This window comes from Ochotona curzoniae, unplaced genomic scaffold, assembly GCF_017591425.1.
Source record: "Ochotona curzoniae isolate NIBS_2020 unplaced genomic scaffold, NIBS_Ocur_1.0 scaffold_3208, whole genome shotgun sequence".
In the NCBI taxonomy this organism is placed as follows: Eukaryota; Metazoa; Chordata; class Mammalia; order Lagomorpha; family Ochotonidae; genus Ochotona; species Ochotona curzoniae.
In genome coordinates, this window is record NW_024467106.1 from 4,862,571 (window position 1) to 4,882,007 (window position 19,437).

Genomic DNA, 19,437 nt, shown 5'->3' on the forward strand with positions numbered 1-19,437 from the left:
CGGATGAAAGAAATTTCTCTCTGTCTCTCCTCCTCTCTGTATATCTGACTTTGCAATTTAAAAATAATATATATATATATATATATATATATCTTTAAAAAAAATTAAAATCTTTACCGGAAAGGCAGATTTACAGAGAGATGGAAAGACAGGGAAAGATCTTCCATCTGCTGGTTCTCGGATGGACTCCCTGCCCCTCCCCTGCTTCCGCTCCAGGCTCTGCAGCCCTGATAAAGCTGTTCAATGAGTTCATTATTGCTGCTTTTGTCTTCAGACCTTTTCAGGAAGGAGAAGGCAGGGAGAAGGCTGGGGGGGCAGGGCAGAGCTTGGGGCGGGGAGGGGGAGGGAGAATGTGATGCTTGGGCCCTGGAGGGATTGAGCTGAAGCTCCAATCTGGCCTCTTTCCCCAAGACTTCTTTGGTGTTTTTCACTCCCTTTCCTCCAACTTTCTTAGCCCAACTCACTCAGCCTGTGCTCATGACCCACCCCAGGCACAACCTCCTTCCTTCCTTCCTTCCTTCCTTCCTTCCTTCCTTCCTTCCTTCCTTCCTTCCTTCCTTCCTTTCTTTCCTTCCTTCCTTTCCTTCCTTCCTTCCTTTCTTTCTTTCCTTCTCTTCTTCCTTTCTTTCTTTTATTTATTCATTTTTAATTGCAAAGTCAGATATACAGAGAGGAAGATATTCTGTCTGATGATTCTCTCCCCAAATGACTGCAATGGCCAGTGCTGAGCCAACTCGAAGCCAGGATCCAGGAATCTCCTCCAGATCTCCCACATGGGTGCAGGGTCCCAAGGCTTTGGGCCTTCCTTGACTTCTTTCCCAGACCACAAGCAGGGAGCTGGATGGGAAGAGGGGCTGCCAGGATTAGCACCAGTGCCCATATGCGATCCTGGCACGTTCAAGGCGAGAACTTTAACTGCTATGCCATGGCACCAGGGCCCCCAAATGCTCTTCTTTCTTATAACAAGCAGAACATCCCTACTCCAAATATCTGAAGCCTGAAACTTTTCATCTTATTTATTTATCTTATTTATTCATCTTAGCTTTATTGGAAAGGCAGATCAGGCACACAGAGAACAACTGGTTTACTCCTAGATGTTGACAATATCCTGGTCGGGCCAGGTCCAAGCTAGGAACCTGGAGTTCTATCTTGATCTTCAATGAGGCTGGCAGGGACCCAAATATCTGCTGTCCGCTTTTGTTACCCAGTGCGTGTTAGTAAGAACCTGGATTGGAAGCTGAAGAGCCAGGAGTCAGAGAGGTCCTTACAACAGGGAAGGCAGGTGTCCCCGATGGGAACCAAGCCCATCGCATCAACTGCCGAGCCCCAAATCTAAACCTTGATATGGCTGTCCAAGCGGAGGATTCACACTCTGATTGTCAAAACTGGTGCAATGTAATTACAATACTGTGTTGTGGCTTAGTGGTCTGGCCTGCTGCTTGGGATCCCTGCACTGGTGTCAGAGCGTCTGTGTGAGGTTCTTGCAGCTTTGCTTTCTTGTTAAATTTGATTTTATTTATTTGAAAGATGGACAGGGCAACACACAGAAAGGAAGATACGGAAAGAGAAAAAAAGATCTTTCATCCATTGGTTCTTCCCCCAAAGGGCTGCAATAGCTGAGGCCAGGCTGAAGCCAGGAGCCAGGAGCTCCATGTGAGCTCCCACCTTGCAGCAGGGTGCTGGATCAGGACCAGAGCAGCTGGAACACAACGAGAACTGACAGGGGCGGGATATGGGTGTCATGAGTGGTAGCTTTTTGTTAATTTACTATTTATTTTTATTGAAAAGGAGGATATGCAGAGAGGAGGAGAGACAGAGAGCAAGATTTTCCAACCGATGGTTCACTCCCCAAGTGGCTGCAATGGCTGGAGCCGAGCCGATCCAAAGCCAGGAGCCAGGAGCTCTTCTAGGTCTCCCATGTGGGTGTAGAGTCCTAAGGCTTTGGGTCATCTTCAACTGCTTCCCCAGGCCATAAGCAGGGAGCTGGATGGGAAGCAAAGCAGCCAAAATTAGAACCAGCGTCCATATGAGATCCTGGTGTGTGCAAGGTGAGGACTTTAGCCACTAAGCTAACTCACCGAGCCTTAAGATTTTTTTTGTCTTTCAAATTGGAAAGGTAGACCTATAGAGAGAAGGAGAAATGGAAAGATCTTCTGTCCAATGATTCACTCCCCAAGTGGTCCAATGGCTGCTGTTGAACTGATCCAAAGCCAGGAGCCAGGAGCTTCTTCTGTGTCTCCCACATGGCCTAAGGTCCCAGGGCTTTTGACCATCCTCTTCTGCCGTTTCAGGCCACAACCAAAGAGCTGGATGGGACGTGGAGGAGCTGGGATGAGAACTGGCATCCACAGTGGATCTGGGCCCTAGAAGGTTGAAGATTAGCCAATAGAACCATTGCACAGGGCCCTCAAATTAATAATCTTCAAAAAATATTGTGGAGGATCCCCTGGATGCTGTGTTTAGGAAGCAGAAATGAGTTTCCTATCCAGACTTGGTTCTGTCAGGGTATCTTATTATGAGTATGAAAATATTTGAAAACCTGAAAAAGAAGCTTCAACCCTGATGTGCTTTTGGTTTCAAGCACTTGAAACAGGGAAGTGCCACTTGTAGCCTTAGGCCACAGCCACCACACTAAGGCCCCACCTGCCAGCAGGGTTCAAATTCAGACCCCCTCCCCCCCATGGCTTTGAACTTCCTGTAGAGGGCTATTTTGGGAATGTGTGTATATTCTCCAAGAATCTTGCCAGTTCTGACAGGTAGAGTTAAGCATAAATAGCTGGGGTGGGGCTACAGAACCCTTATCCCGGGGAGGGCCGGGGGAGCGCTGCAGTTGGCCGGTCCACTCATGTCTTAGCTTGCAGGTACAGTGTCCTGCTAAGGTGGGCGCTCAGCCTAGTTAGAGAAGTTGTTCGTAGCCACTGGCAGAGCCCACAGGCAACTCCAGGATGGCAATCAGATGCCGCTTGTGGGCATCAACAGTTGTCAACACGCAGCAGCATATCGCCTGCGTTCTGAGGTCAGGAGGGTGGCCTCTGTCGTGGGGCGCCCCTCCTCAGGAGCCTCAGCACGGGGCTTTGGGGGTCTTCATTGAGGGGCGTGGGGCTATAACTTCTCCATCAGCTCCCCCACGGACTGCCCTGCAACAACATCGGATTCCTCAGACTGTTAACACACAGCCCCCTCCGTCAGGCATTCATTCACTGCTGGTGACTTGTGTAAAAGGTACGTTTTTGTATTCGTCTCAGCTTAGGCCTTCGGGTCCGCAATGGGGATTTTCCGTCATTATTGGATTGCGGCCGATACTAAGGGTCTGCGGGGAGACACTTGACTCTAGTGGCAGACTGCAAGGCCTCAGAAGCGTTTGCGCCCCACCGCACCCTTAGCTTCCTGTCTTCTCCTCTAGGGGAAGTCGCCCGGCGCCATCTTTGAACCTGGTAGCCAAGCCCCAAATTCCGTACTTCTTTTTGCTCAAGAATTCTCAGGTCGATCCCGAATTCTCCATTTCTGACTATAGGCGTGTGGGAGGATCCTAAACTGGTCACACTTTTTCGTACTAACCGAAAAGCTTCATTCATCTTTTCCTCCTGCTCCTAGGGAGTAGGGCAGGATACCAAATCAAAAATGGCGCCGTCAGGCTCGGCTCCCAGACTGCAGTTCGGGGAGACTTGGGCGGGGAGGGGGCGGTGAAGGTCGCGCGGGAGTGCGCCGGCGCGAGAGGGCGGAGCCGTCTCTATGGCGACCGGCGCGCGACCCGGGCGGCCGGCGTGGACGAGTAGCCGCGGCGGCCCTGGCGACCGGCGGGGTGGACGGCACCGAGGGCCCGGGACGGCCGGCGCCGCTCAAGGATGAGGTCCTGGGCGTGGTGTCCGTGCCTTCGCAGTGGCGGGGCGTCCAGGGCGTCCGCGGGGAGACGGTGAGCGTGTGGGCCGGGCCGTCGGGCGGGCTTCTCAGGAGAAACCGTTTTGTGTTTGCATTTTTTAAAAAAAATTCTTAATCCACAAAAATGAGGACATAATATAAAAAAGGGCCCCTTCCCCCTTCCCGCCGCCCCTGAAATTGGCATGATTTTGTGTGGCCTGCCATGTTGAAGCGCTTCAAACTTTTTCCCAAGACTCAACAGCGTTGTAAATTAGCTTTTCGGTATTTCTGGTGGTTTAATGGAAAGCTCAACAAACAGTGTGCATGTCTCAGATACATAGATGGAAAGTGAAGATGCCAAGGGGTCCAGGTTGCGGCCGCGGTGGCAAAGGCTCTGCCTCCTGCAGTGTCGGCATCCCCTGTGGCCCCAGGTTCGAGTCCTGGCTCCTCCACATCCCTGCCAACGTTCCAGAGAGAGCAGCCAAGGATGGTTGGAGTCCTTGGGTCCCAGCTCCTGGCCCAGCCTGGAGTGAGGCAGCAGGTCACAGTTTCCTGCATTTGTCTCTGCCTGGCGTATAAATGTACTTTTAAAAAGTCCAACTCAGTGGTGGGCGTCAAGCCGGTGCCCAAGTACGGCTGTCCCAGCCGTCTTGTTCCAGAACTTCCCTCCCTCCCTGAGCGGAGGCCGAGCCTTGGGTACTTCTCTCTCCCCAGAGGCCCCCTCCGTGCAAGTGAGCACCTGAAAGTCCTTTGGTCTTTTTGTCCCCAGGCTCACCTGGGCCGCCCGGCTCCCTGTAGCCGCGCCCTGGGGCAGGTGCCCCTCCTTGGCCTGTGCTCGCGGCGCCCCCTGCTGGCCGCGCTTCCTCGGAGCTTGAGCTGTGGTTTGATCTCTTGGGGTTCTCTGAGTGTGCTGCCCCATTTCTGGACCTTGGAGTAGGCCTCGCAGCTCCAGGCTGGCAGGCAGCAGCCAGGGCTGGGGCCCTCCCGGCGGGCTTTCCGCCCCAATGCGCTCACCAGGTCATTCCAAGTCAAATAGGAGGCTGCCCCCAAATAGGCTGCGCGTGGTTACCACCCCCCTCCCGCCCCCGGACACTCCCTGTCCCGCCTCGTGTCCCGCCCCTGGAACAGCGTGCACCTCCCACCTGGCTTGGTCCTGGGGCGTCCACTCCTCTCAGCCTCAGCCTCAGCCCAGCTCCCCAGGACAAGGGATGAGCCTGAGGAGAGTGCGGATTCTGGGGAGGGGGGATTGCCCTTGGCAGGCAGCGACTCAGCCACCCCCTTTCACTCTGCCCAGTAGGGGTGGCAGGAAGCACAGGCCCCACTGGCTGGAGACTAACAAATAGGCCGCTGCTGCTGCTAAGGAGCTGTTTATGGTCCTGGTGTGATGGGACTCTGTGCCCGTGTGGCAGACCCGGAAGAAGCTCCTGGCTTCAGATCGGCTCAGCTCCAGCCAGGTGACCACTTGGAGAGTGAACCAGTGGATGGAAGATCTTTCTGTCCTTTTCTGTGTAGATCTGCCTTTCTAATAAAAAAAAAAATAAATCTTTGAAAAAAATTATTATTTTTATTGGGAAGGCAGATCAGATTTTACACAGAGAAGGAAAAACAGAAAGTTCTTCCATCTGCTGCTTCACTTCCCAAACGGCTGCTGAGCAGATCTGCATCTCCCGTGGGTGCAGGGGCCCAAGTGAAGGAGCTGAGGGGTGTGGACTGCAGGCTCCTCAGGAGCCAAGAAGAGCTGGTGGGATGGTTGATCTTGGAGCAACCAAGTCTCCAAGCTGTGTCTCCTTCAAGTCTCCCTCTGGAGAAGGCTCCCCCAGCCCAGGGCGGTCACCCCTTGCCCTTCCTTCCGGTTGCCTAGGTTGCTGTTCCCTTTTGGCTGAATCCTCCCCCTTCAAGTGCCAGGATCCCATAAGGTGCGGGCGCCTGTCCCGAGCTGCCCCGCTTCCCGTCCAGCCCCTGCTCGTGCTCTGGGAAGGCAGTCGAGGACGGCCCAAGGCCTTGGGTGTCAGGGTTGATCCAGCAGACGAGGAGATGCTTAACAGAGAAGTGCGATTACTAAACTGCGCTGCGGCCATCGTCCGTGTTTTTAGTGTGTGTGCTGCCGAAGCGAGCACACGTCTGCGCTTTTAGGATGACGCCCGTCGTTAAGGAGCATAGCCCAGAAAGACCAGGCCAGGGCGTGAGAGCTTCTGTTAACCCCAGGTGGAACAAGAGTCTTCAGCGTTCCAAGGATGCTGTGCACCGACCCCCATCTCTCCTCCTGCTCTCTTTAAAGACTTATTGTATGTTTGAAAGGTAAAGTTATGGAGAGAGAGATCTTTAAATTGCTGGTTCACTTCCCCAAATGGCTGCAGCCACAACTGGGCCAGGCTGAAGCCAGAGCCAGGACCTTCATTGGGTTCCCCCACGTGGGTGCAGGGGCCCAGGCACTTGGACCACCTTCTGGTGCCACAGTGCCAGCCCCAGCTGTGTTTACGGGAGAGGCAGAGTAAGAGGGAAAGACAGAAAGATCTCCCGTGTGCTGGTTGACTCAAACTGCTGGGGCTGAGCCGTGTCCAGGCTGGGATTCCAGAACGCCCTCTCGGTCTGCGTGCGTGGCAGGGCCTGAGCACCGGGGACCTGGTGGGCTGACTTGCAGCTGTGGTGGCCGGAAGCAGGGCAGGAGGTGCGGGAGTTGGGGCTTGAACCAATGCTGTGATGTGGGGTGCAGGCGGCCCGGTGGTGGCTCAGCTGGCTGTGCCTGGCCCCTGGAGGTCGTTGTGTTCGTTGTACCCAGGGCACCTGCGTTAGGACTGTAACCCGTCACGTGTGGTCACGTGTGGAATTTTCTACGTATCATGTTGCGTCTCTGCTTAGAAAGTAGATGCAGCATTTTCAGGTTAGATTTGTTCAACCTGTAATGTTAAAATGAGACTCGTCCTAGAAAATGGTTGTGAAGAACTTGGAGGGCCGAGAGGGCAAACTGTTGAAACAGCCCCAGTAGTTGGCACTTGGTGCCTGGCACTGTTGGGGTGAGGGTGTAGGGTAAGCTACCATCCAGGATGACGGCATCCTGTTAGGGTGACAGGTTAAATTCCGGTTACTCCGTTGCTGCTGCTTCCTCTTCTTCCTTCTTAGATTTATTGATTTTCATTGGAAAGGTAGTTTTACAGAGAGAGGGAGAGACAGGCGGCCCAGCGCTCAGGCGCCTGCTAGCCATGTGGGCGGCCTCCTGCACTACGTGTTGCTGGCATCTGGGGCGTGAACTAGTGGACAGTTTGTCTCTCTCCCCAGTTCTGCCCTTTCAGATAGATAAACTCACAAGTATATGAATCTTTATGACTTTTTACTTTTTTAAATCTATCTTTAAGAAAAAAAGAAAAGACACCATAGTTGCATGGTTGCTGTTGTGGCGTGCAGGGAGTTTGGCGTGTGCCCGGCTGTAGGTCCTGGCCTGGCAGTAGCTGCCCAGCGGTGCTGCCCCTTCTTCCTCTCCAGTGTGATGTCAGGCTCGTGGCTTCCTGGGGAAGCTGGCCGTGTGTGAGACCCTGCAGCCCTGCCTTGGGGCTGACGCGCCCCATGCCAGCCCCAGGTGCTCCAGGCAGACCGCTGGCATCACTGGGATTTTGGATCCCAGAGTACACGCTGTCACACACTTCCGGGCCCAGCCTGCTGAGGGCAGTGCAGGGACCATGCGGCCTCATCCCTTGGGAGAGAACGACCCTCCTGGGGCCTCCCCTCTAGCTGGCACCCAGCCCGCCCTGCCTCCCCCCTCTCTTTCCTGCCCTCTCCCGCCTGGCCATTCCTTGTCCTTCACTTGGCCTGTCTGCTGTCCCCTCCTTGGCGACCTCTGGGTGCGTGGCGCACTCTGTGACGGCTTTCTCCTCATCTCACAATTGCCCCACAGGAGTGCCAGGTGCACAGGACCCCTGCCCTGAGGGTGTGCAGACAGGGAGTGGGCACTCACTTTGCCTCCCGTGGATAGGAACGTGGGCTGTGTGCAGGTCTGATGCTGGAGGGGCTCCCTGTCCCAGAGACAAGCCCAGAGCCTGGGGCTGCTTGAGTAGCATGTCCCTGGGTAAACCAGCTCCTGCCCTGCGGAACACGGGTGGGGGTCCTTGCCTGGGGCATTCCCATGCTTGTCCACACCCAGGGAGCCTGTCTATGCCTGTATCCCATGGTGGGGGGTGAGCATGGGTGGGACTGGGTGACATGTCTCACACCCAGCCTGCTCTGATCCCAGTGGCTGCCACAGAGACCCCTGCGGGGAGAAGGATCCTGCCTGGGTCTCTGGGACCTGAGGCTGTCAAGACACTGGCATTCTTACTCCCTCGGGGCAGACTGGGACCTGGCTGGCTTAGCTGAGGCTCCCGGCAGCTGAGGGGCTTGGGGGCGGGTCCTGCGCAGTGACTGCTAGCGTCCGAGGTGGTGACCTCATTTTGATCTCTCCCCTCAGAAAAGCTGCCAGACGGTCAGCATTGGCACTGCCGAGGCCGCCGTGCAGGCCCGCAAGCACACGGATGCGCAGGTGCAGACGGAGGCACCCGAGCTGCCCGGCACGCAGCCTGCATCCCGGCGGGACACCCCCCGGCTGGCAGCCTTCCTGCGCAGAGTGGAGGCCATGGTCATCCGAGAGCTCAACAAGAACTGGCAGAGCCATGCCTTCGACGGCTTCGAGGTGAACTGGACAGAGCCACAGCAGACGGTAGGCCGTGGGGCTTCTGGTGTCGGGGTACCGCTCTGTGGTAGACGGAGTGTGGTCTGCTCTGAGGCCTTGTCCTGCGCCAGCCCCATCCCAGTGCTCCCAGGTCCAGGCTCTGTTCGCCAAGCTTCTGCCATGTGCAGAGGTAAGGAGGCATCGCGCCTCCGCCCCCTCCTTGGTGGCTGCCTTGCTCTGTCCCCTCCGTGGCTGGGGGGACAGACCCCAGAGGAGCAGCCCTTTCCAGAATGTCACGGTGCTGGTGGCGGTGGGGCAGGATGTGAGGGCAGGCAGGCACCCACCACGGGCAGTGTGCTGTTTTTGTTTTAGATTTGCAAAGTCAGATATACAGAGAGGACGAGAGACAGAGAAGGTGTTCTGTCGGATGATTCACTCCCCACGTGACTGCAGTGGCTGGTGCTATGCCGATCCAAAGCCAGGAGCCAGGAGCTTCTTCTGGTTTCCCACACGGGTGCAGGGTCCCAAGGCCCTGGGCCGTCCTCGGCTGCTTTCCCGGGCCACAGGCAGGGAGCTGGATGGGAAGCAGGGCTGCCAGGATTAGAACCGGCGCCAATATGGGATCCCGGTGGGTTCAGGGTGAGGACTTTAGCCACTAGGCCATGCCACCAGACCCTTTTTTGCTTAATTTTTAAATATTGATTATTTTAGGGAGCCAGTGTTGTGGCATAAGAAGTTAAGCCTCCATCCACAGTGTTAGCATCACAGGTGCTGGTTCATGTCCCGGATGCACCACTTCCTATCCAGCTCCCTGTTTGTGGTCTGGGAAAGCAGTAGGGGATGGGCTAAACCCTTAGGACCTGTACCTGTGTGGGAGACCAGGAAGACACTCCTGGCTCCTGGCTTCTGGCTTTAGACTGGGCCAGATAGTTTAAGCCATTTGGGGAGTGAACCAATGGATGGAATCTCTCTCTCTCTTTCCTTTTCTCTGTAGTTCTTCCTTTTAACTAAAAATAAATCTTAAAAAATGTAAAAATTGATTTTTTTCCCCTAATTTGACAGGTATATTGATAGACAGACTCTCCAACTATTAATTCATCTAAGCAATGTCTGAACCCGGGCCCGGCGCGGTGGCGCAGTGGTTAAGGTCCTCGCCTTGCACGCCCGGGATCCCATATGGGCACTGGTTCTAATCCCGGCAGCCCTGCTTCCCATTTAGCTCCCTGCCTGTGGCCTGGGAAAGCAGTCGAGGACAGCCCAAAGCTTTGGGACCCTGCACCTGCGTGGGAGACCCGGAAGAGGCTCCTGCCTTTGGATTGGCTCAGCTCCAGCCGTTGCGGCCGCCTGGGGAGTGAATCATTGGACGGAAGATCTTCCTCTGTCTCTCCTCTCTGTATATCTGCCTTTCCAATAAAAATAAAATAAATCTTTGAAAAAAAAAAAAAGAAATATCTGAACCCATCATGGCAGGGCTGTGCAGGCAGAGCCTGGAGCTGGAAACTTGGCTGGGTCTCCCACTTGAATAGCTGAGATCCAAACCCATGAGCCTTCGCCACTGCCTCCTGGGCTCCACATCAGCTAGGAGCTGGTGGCCGGGGCTGGGGACTGGCGTTCCACTGACATGACTCCCAGGATCTGTGTTAACTGGAAGCTGGAGGCCGGGGCCGGACCCTGAAGCCAGGTGTTCCAGCATGGGACACAGATACCCCAACCTCCAGGGCAGAAGCCAGGCCTGACATTTAACTTTACAGATTGATTTATTTGGAAGATAGCATTGCAGTGAAAGAGGAGGAGGCAGCAGTGTCCGTGTTCACTGTGCGAATGGTGTTGCCTATGGAGCTGGGGATCGGAGTGGCTGGCCGGTGGGGTCAGCCTCAGCCTGGCCCCGTGAGCGCCATGCTGCTTGGTGACATGGCTGCAGGCATGGGCATGGGACGGAGAGACCATGTGGCCCAATGGGGTGTTAGCAGCTTGCCACGGACACACAAAAGTTGTATTGTTTATTTTTTTAAAGATTTATTTTATTTTTATCACAAAGTCAGATATACAGAGAGGAAGATCTTCCATCTGATGATTCACTCCCCAAGTGACTACAGCTGCTCGTGCTGCTCCGACCCAAAGCCAGGAGCCAGGAAACCTCTCTGGGTCTCCCATGTGGGTGTAGGGTCCCATGGCTTTGGGCCGTCCTCGGCTGCTTTCCCAGGCCACAAGCAGGGAGCTGGATGGGAAGCGGAGTATCAGGATATGAATTGGCGCCCATACAGGATCCTGGCAGTTGCAACACAAGGATTTAAGCACTGAGCCATTGTGGTGTACTCTAGATATATAAATTCTTCAAAAATGTTTCATTTTCTTTGAAAGGGAGGGAGAAACTGACAAAGCTCTGCCAGCAGCTGCAGCTCTGTTTGGACCAGGCTGAAGCCAGACCCAGTAGGACCTTGGAGTGTCCTGAATGGGTGTCAGGACCCAAGCACTTGTCCCCTGCCGCCTCCCAGGGGCAAGTTGTCAGGCAGCCGGGTGGGAAGTGGCTCGGACCCGTGTGGGTGCTGTAGACCGGGTGTGGGTGTCTGGGGGGCTAACCTGCCATGCCCCCAGGCTGAACCCCTAACCAGTGAAAGTCTAGGTGGAAGGGAAATAGGGTGTAAGGTTCATTGCTAATTTAATTTTAATTGATTCTTTAAAAACTTTCCTTCATTTTTTTCCCTTAATTTTTAAAAAAGATTTATTTATGTTTATTGCAAAGTCCAATGAGGAGGAGAGACAGTGAGGAAGATCTTCTGTCTGATAATTCACTCCCCAAGTGAGTGCAACGGCCAGTGCTGTGCCGATCTGAAGTTAGGAGCTAGGAGCTCTTCCAGATCTCCGGTCCGAAGCCAGGAGCCTCTTCCAGGTCTCCCACACGGGTGCAGGGTCCCAAGGCTTTGGGCCGTCCCCGACTGCTTTCCCAGGCCACAAGCAGGGAGCTGGATTGAAGTGGAGCTGCCGGGATTAGAACCGGCGCCCATATGGGATCCCAGCAGGTTCAGGGCGAGAACTCTAGCTGTTAGGCCATTGCGCCAGGCCCTCCTCCATTTTTTTTAGATTTAATTTTTTATGATGATTATATGGTTGATGAGGGTGGGAAGGATTGAGGTTTTTGGGAAAATTGGATGAACTCATTGCTTCCAAATTTGCTGTTTCTTGTTATTTCTGGGGAAAGGGAAGAGACAAAGGGGGAACCACTCATGACTTTCCAGTAATTTTATTTTTGATGTTTACATAGTTGATCAGGCTGTGAAATTCGGGGACTAGGGGAAAATGGGCAAAACCATTGTTTCCAAATCTTCTTTTTCTTTTTCCTCTGTTTTGGGAAGTGGGGAAGGTAAGGGGAGAAGCTGCACCCAGCCTCCCAGCTGCCTCGGTACCAGGGGATGGGGGCGGCCAGCGATGTCAGCCCAGGATCCCCGTGTGGGGCGTGCGCCGCGGGTTCCGTGTAAGTGGCTTTGATAATTGTGAAAGGCTGTCGGTCTCGCCAGTCCAAGGATGAGGGAATCCATGCAGTGCCCGTTGGTTGGCATAGTTGACCTTAGAGTCCGATTCACCCAGATTTTCGCTGTGAATACTTGGCTGGGGTCGTTGTCCAACTTGTTCTGCCCTCCTCCCTCTGCTGTGGTTCCGATGGATCCTCCGAGTGCGTCTGAGCCGGCTGCCGGGGTCCAGCTCCAGCTGAGCTCGGAATGCGGGAAGGGTGTGTGGAGCAGGTGTGGCCGACTGCAATTCCGGGATCACAATGGACGTGGGAGAAAGCTGTCCCCTTTATTTACACAGAAGCAGTCACAAACTCTGGCACCTTTCACACCTGGTCAAGCGGGCGTTCCTAAGGATAGTTCTCGGAATTGTGTCACCTTGAGGCAGGAGATCAGCCGTCCTGACCCTGTGGTCACGAAGTTCTCAGAAGATGGTGCATCAGTAACACATTCCTACTGCAATCCTCATTCTACAGCTTAGTCTTAGTTAAGGGAGGGAATGCATCATAGGAGGAGGGACCTAAAGATCAAGGAAAGAGGGAAAGAATAGATTCCCACTACACCTGGGCACTTAACGCCCTTGGTTAGCGTGAGGTCAAGGGGCAGCCGAGACAGCATGAACAGTAAAAGGCCCTTTTGGTAAGATGTTATCAGCAGCATCAACTTCCAAGGTCTGGTGTCCTTGCAGAGGGAGGTGGAACTGCCTTCAGGTGGATGCAGAGACCTCAGCAGGGCCTTGCCTGCAGTGGAGCAGTTCTCTTCACACTTCCGTGTCTTCCACACCCACCGCGAGGACCCCAGCAGCCTGCCATCCACTGCTCCGTCTTTTCCACTGAGGAGGACCAGTTCTGATCCATGCACTTTCTGGTTAGACCACCAATCCTGAACGTGGGCCCTCATGTCCCATCATGCCCCGATCTGTGCCAATCCCCAGACTCCCTGTAAGCCCCCCACACCAAGCCACCACCAACATGCCACCAGGTGGCCAAAGGGCTTCACCCAGCTCCTTTGGTTCAAGGCGAGGACTTTACCCGCTAGGCCACTGGGCTGGGCCCAGGTCTGGGTTCTTATGTTAGACTTCCACTGTTGTCTGTGTAGCCCCAGCTCCTGGCTCACCACTCTCCACCTCCTGTGATACCGTGTTGAAGCTGCACTGTTGTCTGTACAACCTTTCTCCCACTTCCTGTTCGAGCAGTTCCCGGGATTAGGGAGACACCAAGTGTTGTAAATAGCTAGGTTGTTGGTAGGATGATTTTGCCAGAACGTGTTGGCCGTTAGGTCTGAGGGCCTCCGAACCTATTTTGACCCGTATGATGCTGAAGTTGGTGTCTGAGCTCAGTGTTTGCTCCCAGTTCAGTGCATGCGCAGCAGCTGTTGTCCCTGCAGGCTTAAATTTTTGCCACACTGTATAAAATGGCAACTGATGTGCCACAACTAGAGTTCTTGATCTGCTGGCTCTCAGGTCTGAGGGTTGCCCGGACTTGTCTTGGGTGGAACCTGTGGGATGCCATGCTGTTGCAGTTCACTGAGCCAGAAATGAGTTCACTCCCAGCTCAGTGTATGTGCAGTCCTGCCCATGGCCTTTGTCTCCCAACACAAAATGGTGCCCAGTTCAGCTCTAGGGGGCGGGTTGGGCTGTGAAATCCACCCTGTTCCCTCACCGCCTATCTGGGACTTGCCACTCTGTCTGCTCCTGGTCAAATCACAGCAGGCCAGGCAGTTGGTTGGGCTCACCTCCTGAGCGCCAGGTAAACGTCCCTTCCCACCTTGCTGCTGGTGGAGTTCCAGCTGCTGCTGCAGCTCAGGTCCTGCTGGCTGAATGCCGCTGGGTTGTCGGTTACTGCAACACCACACCGTTGTGTCCGCTGCTTTCCTGTGTCTGTCAGTCGCCAGGTGCCCCTCTGCTGTTTTCTGTCCTCTGTCCTGGAACGTGCCCTCTGCTTCACACTGGCTACAGCTTCTCTGAACATCCCCTTACCCTCTTCTGCCATCTTGATTCTCTTGTTATTTTAGTTTTTTAAAAAGTTTTTTTTTTTTTTTTTTGCTAGAAAGTCAAATATACAGAGAGAAGGAGAGACAGAGAGGAAGATCTTCCATCCGCTGGTTCACTCACCAACTACCTTAGCTGAGCCAATCCAAGGCCAGGAGCAGAAACTTCTTCCTGGGTCTCCCACACGGGTGCAGGGTCCCAAGGCCTTGGGTCATCCCTGACTGCTTTCCCAGGCTACAGGCAGGGAGCTTCGTGGGAAGTGGGGCCATTGGGATTAGAACTGGCACCTGTGTGGGATCCTGGCTTGTGCAAAGCGAGGGCCTTAGCCACTAGGCTACCACACCAGGCCCTGGGTTATTTTAATTGTTAAAGAGATTTGTTTCTTTGAAAGGGGCGTTGAGGAAGACACTGACGGCTCCCTGATCTGGCTGCAGGAGCTGGGCTGGGCCAGGCTGACGCCAGGGGCCTGCTTCATCTGGGTCTCCCCGTGGGCTGGCGGCGCTCAAGCACTTGGCTTATCTTCTGCCACTTTGCCATCTTCTGCTTCAGTGGGGAGCTGGATTGGGAGTGGGGCAGCTGGCACTCAAGCCAGCATCCTTATGGGACACCAGCATTGCAGGTGGTTTAATATGCCACAATGCCAACCCCAAATTAAGAGAGCCATCTTGCAGTCACTGGTTCAAAGCCACAGCAGCCAGGCCTGGACCAGGCCAATGCCAGCAGGTGGGAACTGCATCAGGGCCTCCCGTGTCGTGGCAGAGACCACAGTACTTGCTCCATTACCTGCTGTCTCAGCTTGCGTCATCAGGGAGCTGGGACATGAGCCAGATGCGTGCCAGGGTGCCCAGCCCCTTTCCCGGAGAGGTGTTGAAGTGGGAAGACTAAGCTGTGACTGTTCTCTGGTCGCAGTGGGGCTGCTGTCACGGTGCAGTGGGTCAAGCCTCTAGCTGCCGTACCAGCATGCCCTGTGAACTCCCACTCAAGGCCTGGCCACCCCACTTCCAGCCCAGCTCCCTGCTTTGCTCCTGGGAAAGCAGCTGCAGATGCCCCATGTGTTTGGGGAGACACAGAGGGGGTTCCAGGCTCCTGGCTTCTGCCTGGCCCTCCTCCAGCTCTTGTGGTGGAGCAGGGAACCAGTGGATGGAAGACCAGATCGCTCTCTGCCCCTCCCCCTCCTTTTCTCTGTAACTCTAATAAACGTGCAAATCTTCAAAAGCAAAAAACAGTTAGTCATGTGAGCTGCCAGGTGCGCCGGGGCAGTGTCCCTTGCTGTCCCTCCGTTGTCTCAGGTGCCACTGTTGATGGACTGTCTCTCACACGGCCCTGGGGGTGGCTCTGTTCCTCTCTGCACCTCCTGCACTTCCGGACACGATGCAAGGGGTCCACGTGAGGGCAGCTCCATGCCCAGCAGCTTTGAGGGAAGCGAGTGAAGACACTGGCCCACAGTGAAGGCCCCGCACAGGATGCCCTGTCCTCTGGGCTCTGTGTGCAGCGTCCCCTCTGGGCTGTATGCCGCCTCCTTTTGGAATGTTTGCTTGAGAGGCAAAGAGAGAGGAATGGCCGAATTGGTATTGTACAGGTGGAGATGAAGCGAGGTCTTGCACCTGCTGCTTCCCGCGGTAGGCTGGACGAAAGTCACGAGCTTGGAACTCGGGCGTCCCACGGGGTTGGCAGGGACCCATGTGCCCGAGCCCTCTCCTGGCGGCAAGCAGCCCTCTGAAGCCCACAGTCCCTGGCACAGCTGGTGCAGAGTCCCTGGGGCCTGGAGGTGGATGCACCCCAAAGCCCAGAACTGTAGGATCCATTGTGGCCCGGGAGGGAGAGGGCCACGGCACTGCAGGCCTGGCCAGGGCAGCCATTTGGGGAGTGAACTGGTGGGTGGAAGATTCTCTCCTCTTTCTCCCCGTCTGTGATGAGGCATGGTCGCTGGCACCTGTTTCCCGGGTGGTAGCTTAGCCGACTTGTTGCTGTGCCCACCTCGGTGCCAAGAGCCCAGGTGGACAAACTATATCACAGACTTGGCAATGTGCTGGTGAGCACTTCAGCTCAGTGAGAGGCCAGGGCATGGGGCAGTGGGGTGGGCAGCGAAGGCTCACTCCGTATGGCTGCAGTGGCCGTGCTGGGGCTGGGAGCTCCAGCTGGCTCTCCCACCGGAGTGCAGGTGAGGTTCACAGTCGCATGGCTGGGGCTTGAATCCTCTGGGTTTGTGGCTCCCTCAGGGGCACCCCAGCTGCACGCTGGCTCTTAGTGGCCTGCGTTCCAGGGCTGTGGATGCCACCCACCTGGAACATGGAGCGAGAGCTCCAGGTTTTCTACAGTGCTGGCCCGTGGCTTGGGCTGGCCTGGCCTCTGTGCTGGGTGGCATGAGGCAGCCTGCTGCGGCTCAGGCCGGGCTGTTGTCTCTGCAGGTGTCCTGCCTACACACCTTGGGCTACCCCCCAGCCCAAGGCCAGGGGCTCCATGTGACCAGCATCTCCTGGAATAGCACAGGCTCTGTGCTGGCCTGTGCCTATGGCCGGTGAGTGATGGTGCAGGCAGGGTGGGCACTGCGTGGTGAGGGGGTGGCTCCGAGAGCCTGGCAGTGCAGGCAGGGGCAGCTGAGACCAGCCTTCCTCGCCCTTCCTGGCACCTGGTCCACCAGTTTTCCCACCTGCCCCTGTATGGACCTGGGGACCCTTAAAAAGGGAATGTCACACCCTCAGAGGGACACAGTGTCTGGGTGGGAAGCAGACACAGCTGCTCCGGAGATAGGAGCCGCCAGCTCAGGCCCTGAGGTTGGGCTGTCCCTGTGCAGGCTGGACGATGGGGACTGGAGCACGCTCAGGTCCTATGTATGCACCTGGAACCTGGACCGGCGCGGCCTGAACCCCCGGCAGCCATCTGCGGTGGTGGAGGTGCCCAGTGCCATCATGTGCCTGGCATTCCACCCCACGCAGCCATCGCACATCGCAGGTGAGTGCTGCTGGCACCTGTCGCCTTCTTCCAGGGAAGCCCATGGATCTGGTCCTGCTGCTGCTGGGACCAAGCAGCCATCCTGACCTTGGCAGTCTGGGCCCCAGGGCTGGGAGACCCCTGGGCGACATGTGCGGTTACCTTGGGAGCCACCCAGGCTGAAGTGGCCCAGGGCCAGGTGTGGCTGAGCCTGCTGCGAGGGGCTGGAGTTGGGCAGTGGTTGGCTGTGAGTTGGCCATCTGGGGGCAATGTCAGGGAGAGCAGGGAGGACCCAGTTTGAGGCCTGGGAGACTGGACATTCCCTGAGGCAGGAAGGGTCTGTCCTGTTGCATGTTCCGGTCCCTGCAGGAGGGCTGTACAGTGGCGAGGTATTGGTGTGGGACACAAGCCGGCCTGAGGACCCGCTGCTGTGCCGCACCGGCTTGACCGACGACACCCACACAGACCCCGTGTGCCAGGTCAGCCTGCAGGGAAGGGGTGTCTCCCCTCAGAGCGGAGGCTGGCACCTGGCCTTCCCCACCCCCCAAGGGCAGCTGGGTGCCCTCTGCATCCTGCCTTGCTCATCTCTCCCAGGTGGTGTGGCTGCCAGAGCCCCACCCCAGCCACCGCTTCCAGGTACTGAGCGTGGCCCCCGATGGCAAGGTGCTGCTGTGGCAGGCGGCTGGGGCCGGGCGCCTGCAGCTGGCCAAGGGCTTTGCCCTGGTCATGCAGCAGCTGCCGCGCAGCCCCAAGCTGAAGAAGGTAGGAGGGCTCCGGGTGCTCCCTGGAGTGGGCCCTGCTGCATGACCCCGGGCAGTGGCGTGCAAGGCCCTAGGCGCTGACCCCGCTGTTCCCTCTGTCCACAGCCTTCCCGGGGTGAGACTGAGGTGGGGGCCACGGCCGTGGCCTTCTCCAGCTTTGACCCCAGCCTGTTCATCCTGGGCACGGAGGGTGGCTTCCCTCTCAAGTGTTCCCTGGCGGCAGAGGAGGCGGCCCTCACGCGGCTGCCTAGCTCCGTGCCCCTGCGCGCCCCAGCACAGTTCACATTCTCCCCCCACGGTGGGCCCATCTACTCCGTCAGCTGCTCTCCCTTCCACAGGTAAGGGGGCTGGGCCAGGGCTGAGATGGAACTGCCTGACGCATTCAAGCCCTGCTGGGTGGCTGACCCAGGGCCATCCCTGGAGGGTGGTCTGATGGCATCAGGTGGCAATGCCAGCAATCCTGTGCCCTCATACGCTCCTGTTTAGGAACCTGTTCCTGAGCGCTGGCACCGACGGCCACGTGCACCTGCACTCCATGCTGCAGGCCCAGCCCCTTGCCACGCTGCAGCTGTCGCACAAATACTTGTTCGCCGTGCATTGGTCCCCAGTGCGTCCCCTGGTTTTTGCTGCTGCTTCTGGGGAAGGTAGGGAGTGAGCACGGGGCCCCTGATCTCTAAGCAGCCCACCATGTCTGCTTTGAGGGGCTCGGGGGGAGCCACACTGGCCCTGCTCCCTCAGCCCTGCTCCCTACAGGGGACGTGCTGCTCTTCGACCTTCACAGAAGCTCCCAGAAGCCCACAGTCTCCATCAGGCAGACCCCAGATGGCAGCCCTGTGTACTGCCTGGAGTTTAACCCGCAGCAGACTCAGCTCCTGGCCACCGGTGACGCCAAGGGCACCGTGAAGGTGTGGCAGCTGAGCACTGAATTCACGGCGCAGGGGCCCCGCGAAGTGGAGGACCTGGAACAGCTGGCCGTGGAGGTGGCTGCCCGGGGCTGACTGGAGCCTGTGGGCCTCCAGGAGCTTGCTGCAGGTAGAATAAAGAATCAAGGGCTGTACGCGTGTTGAGTCTTTTATTTTTCATGTGGAAACAGTGCAGGGGGAAGTGGGGAACGAGGGTGCAGCCACTGCCTAGGTTTTTAGTCGGAATGACAGCAGCGGCCGGAGACACGGGTCCCCTGTGGCAGGTGGCTGAGGGGACCGGAAGCGGTTCATAGAAGCACCATATCTACTGCCTTACCCAAGCTAAGCAGGTGCATGGCTATGGCGCAGGCCACCCTGCAGGGCGAGCGGACATGCAGCGGGCGGGCGGCACAGGTGGGCGGACTTTGGGCCAAGGCTCAGTTGACAAAGAGTGAGCGAGTAAATTCGACATAGTCGAAGGCGGTGGGCAGCTCGCGGCCCTTGCCGTCCACGTAGGGCTTCATGTGGGACACGCAGTAATCGGCTTGTTCCCGGGTCAGGTTCTGTGGGGGGAAACCAGTGGCTCAGTGGTCCCTCAGCTGCCTGCCCACCCTGCCAGGGCACAGCCGCCCGCCAGAGCTGACGGGGCCAGGGTTGAGCTGTGCCAGGCTGCAGCCCTTGGCCGCCGTGTACCTGGTAGAGCTCCTCCTTGGTCACGTAGGGCTTTCCCTCGGCGCTGAGGGCCCGGAAGGCGCTCTCGATCTCCTCGCTGGACTTGACGTTCTCTGTCTCCCGGCTGATCATGAACGCCATGTATTCTTGCAGGGAGACGTGGCCATCCCTGGAGAGC

The 19,437-nt window shown here is 56.6% G+C and overlaps 2 protein-coding genes across 11 annotated transcripts in view; one reads left to right on the forward strand and one right to left on the reverse strand.

Moving 5' to 3' along the window:
- The first annotated feature begins 2,956 nt into the window (after nt 1-2,956).
- On the forward strand, nt 2,957-18,732 carry DYNC2I2 (dynein 2 intermediate chain 2). Its single transcript, XM_041004693.1, has 11 exons — nt 2,957-3,016; nt 3,404-3,434; nt 3,690-3,913; nt 8,297-8,545; nt 16,402-16,511; nt 16,788-16,945; nt 17,294-17,403; nt 17,519-17,686; nt 17,791-18,023; nt 18,172-18,329; nt 18,439-18,732. The coding sequence occupies exons 1-11, from the start codon at nt 2,957-2,959 to the stop codon at nt 18,681-18,683; spliced, it is 1,746 nt and encodes a 581-aa protein (XP_040860627.1). The 3' UTR covers nt 18,684-18,732.
- An 11-nt stretch (nt 18,733-18,743) lies between these two features.
- SPTAN1 (spectrin alpha, non-erythrocytic 1) overlaps nt 18,744-19,437 on the reverse strand; it is a 57,765-nt gene continuing 57,071 nt past the window's right edge. For all 10 annotated transcript variants that reach the window (XM_040963651.1, XM_040963650.1, XM_040963642.1 and 7 more), the window contains 2 exons: nt 19,281-19,428; nt 18,744-19,150 (listed from right to left, as the gene is read on the reverse strand). In XM_040963651.1, coding sequence (XP_040819585.1) covers nt 19,025-19,150; nt 19,281-19,428 — 274 coding nt within the window. In that variant the 3' untranslated portion in view covers nt 18,744-19,024. The remainder of the gene's footprint in view (nt 19,151-19,280; nt 19,429-19,437) is intronic.

Excerpts from the sequence above, each read along its gene's own strand:
- DYNC2I2 (XM_041004693.1), top strand. The coding sequence starts at position 2,957 with ATGCCGCTTGTGGGCATCAACAGTTGTCAACACGCAGCAGCATATCGC. Across the intron at positions 3,017-3,403 it reads CATATCGCCTGCGTTCTGAG|GGGAAGTCGCCCGGCGCCAT; the intron begins GTCAGGAGGGTG and ends CTTCTCCTCTAG. Across the intron at positions 17,687-17,790 it reads GCAGCCCCAAGCTGAAGAAG|CCTTCCCGGGGTGAGACTGA; the intron begins GTAGGAGGGCTC and ends CTCTGTCCACAG.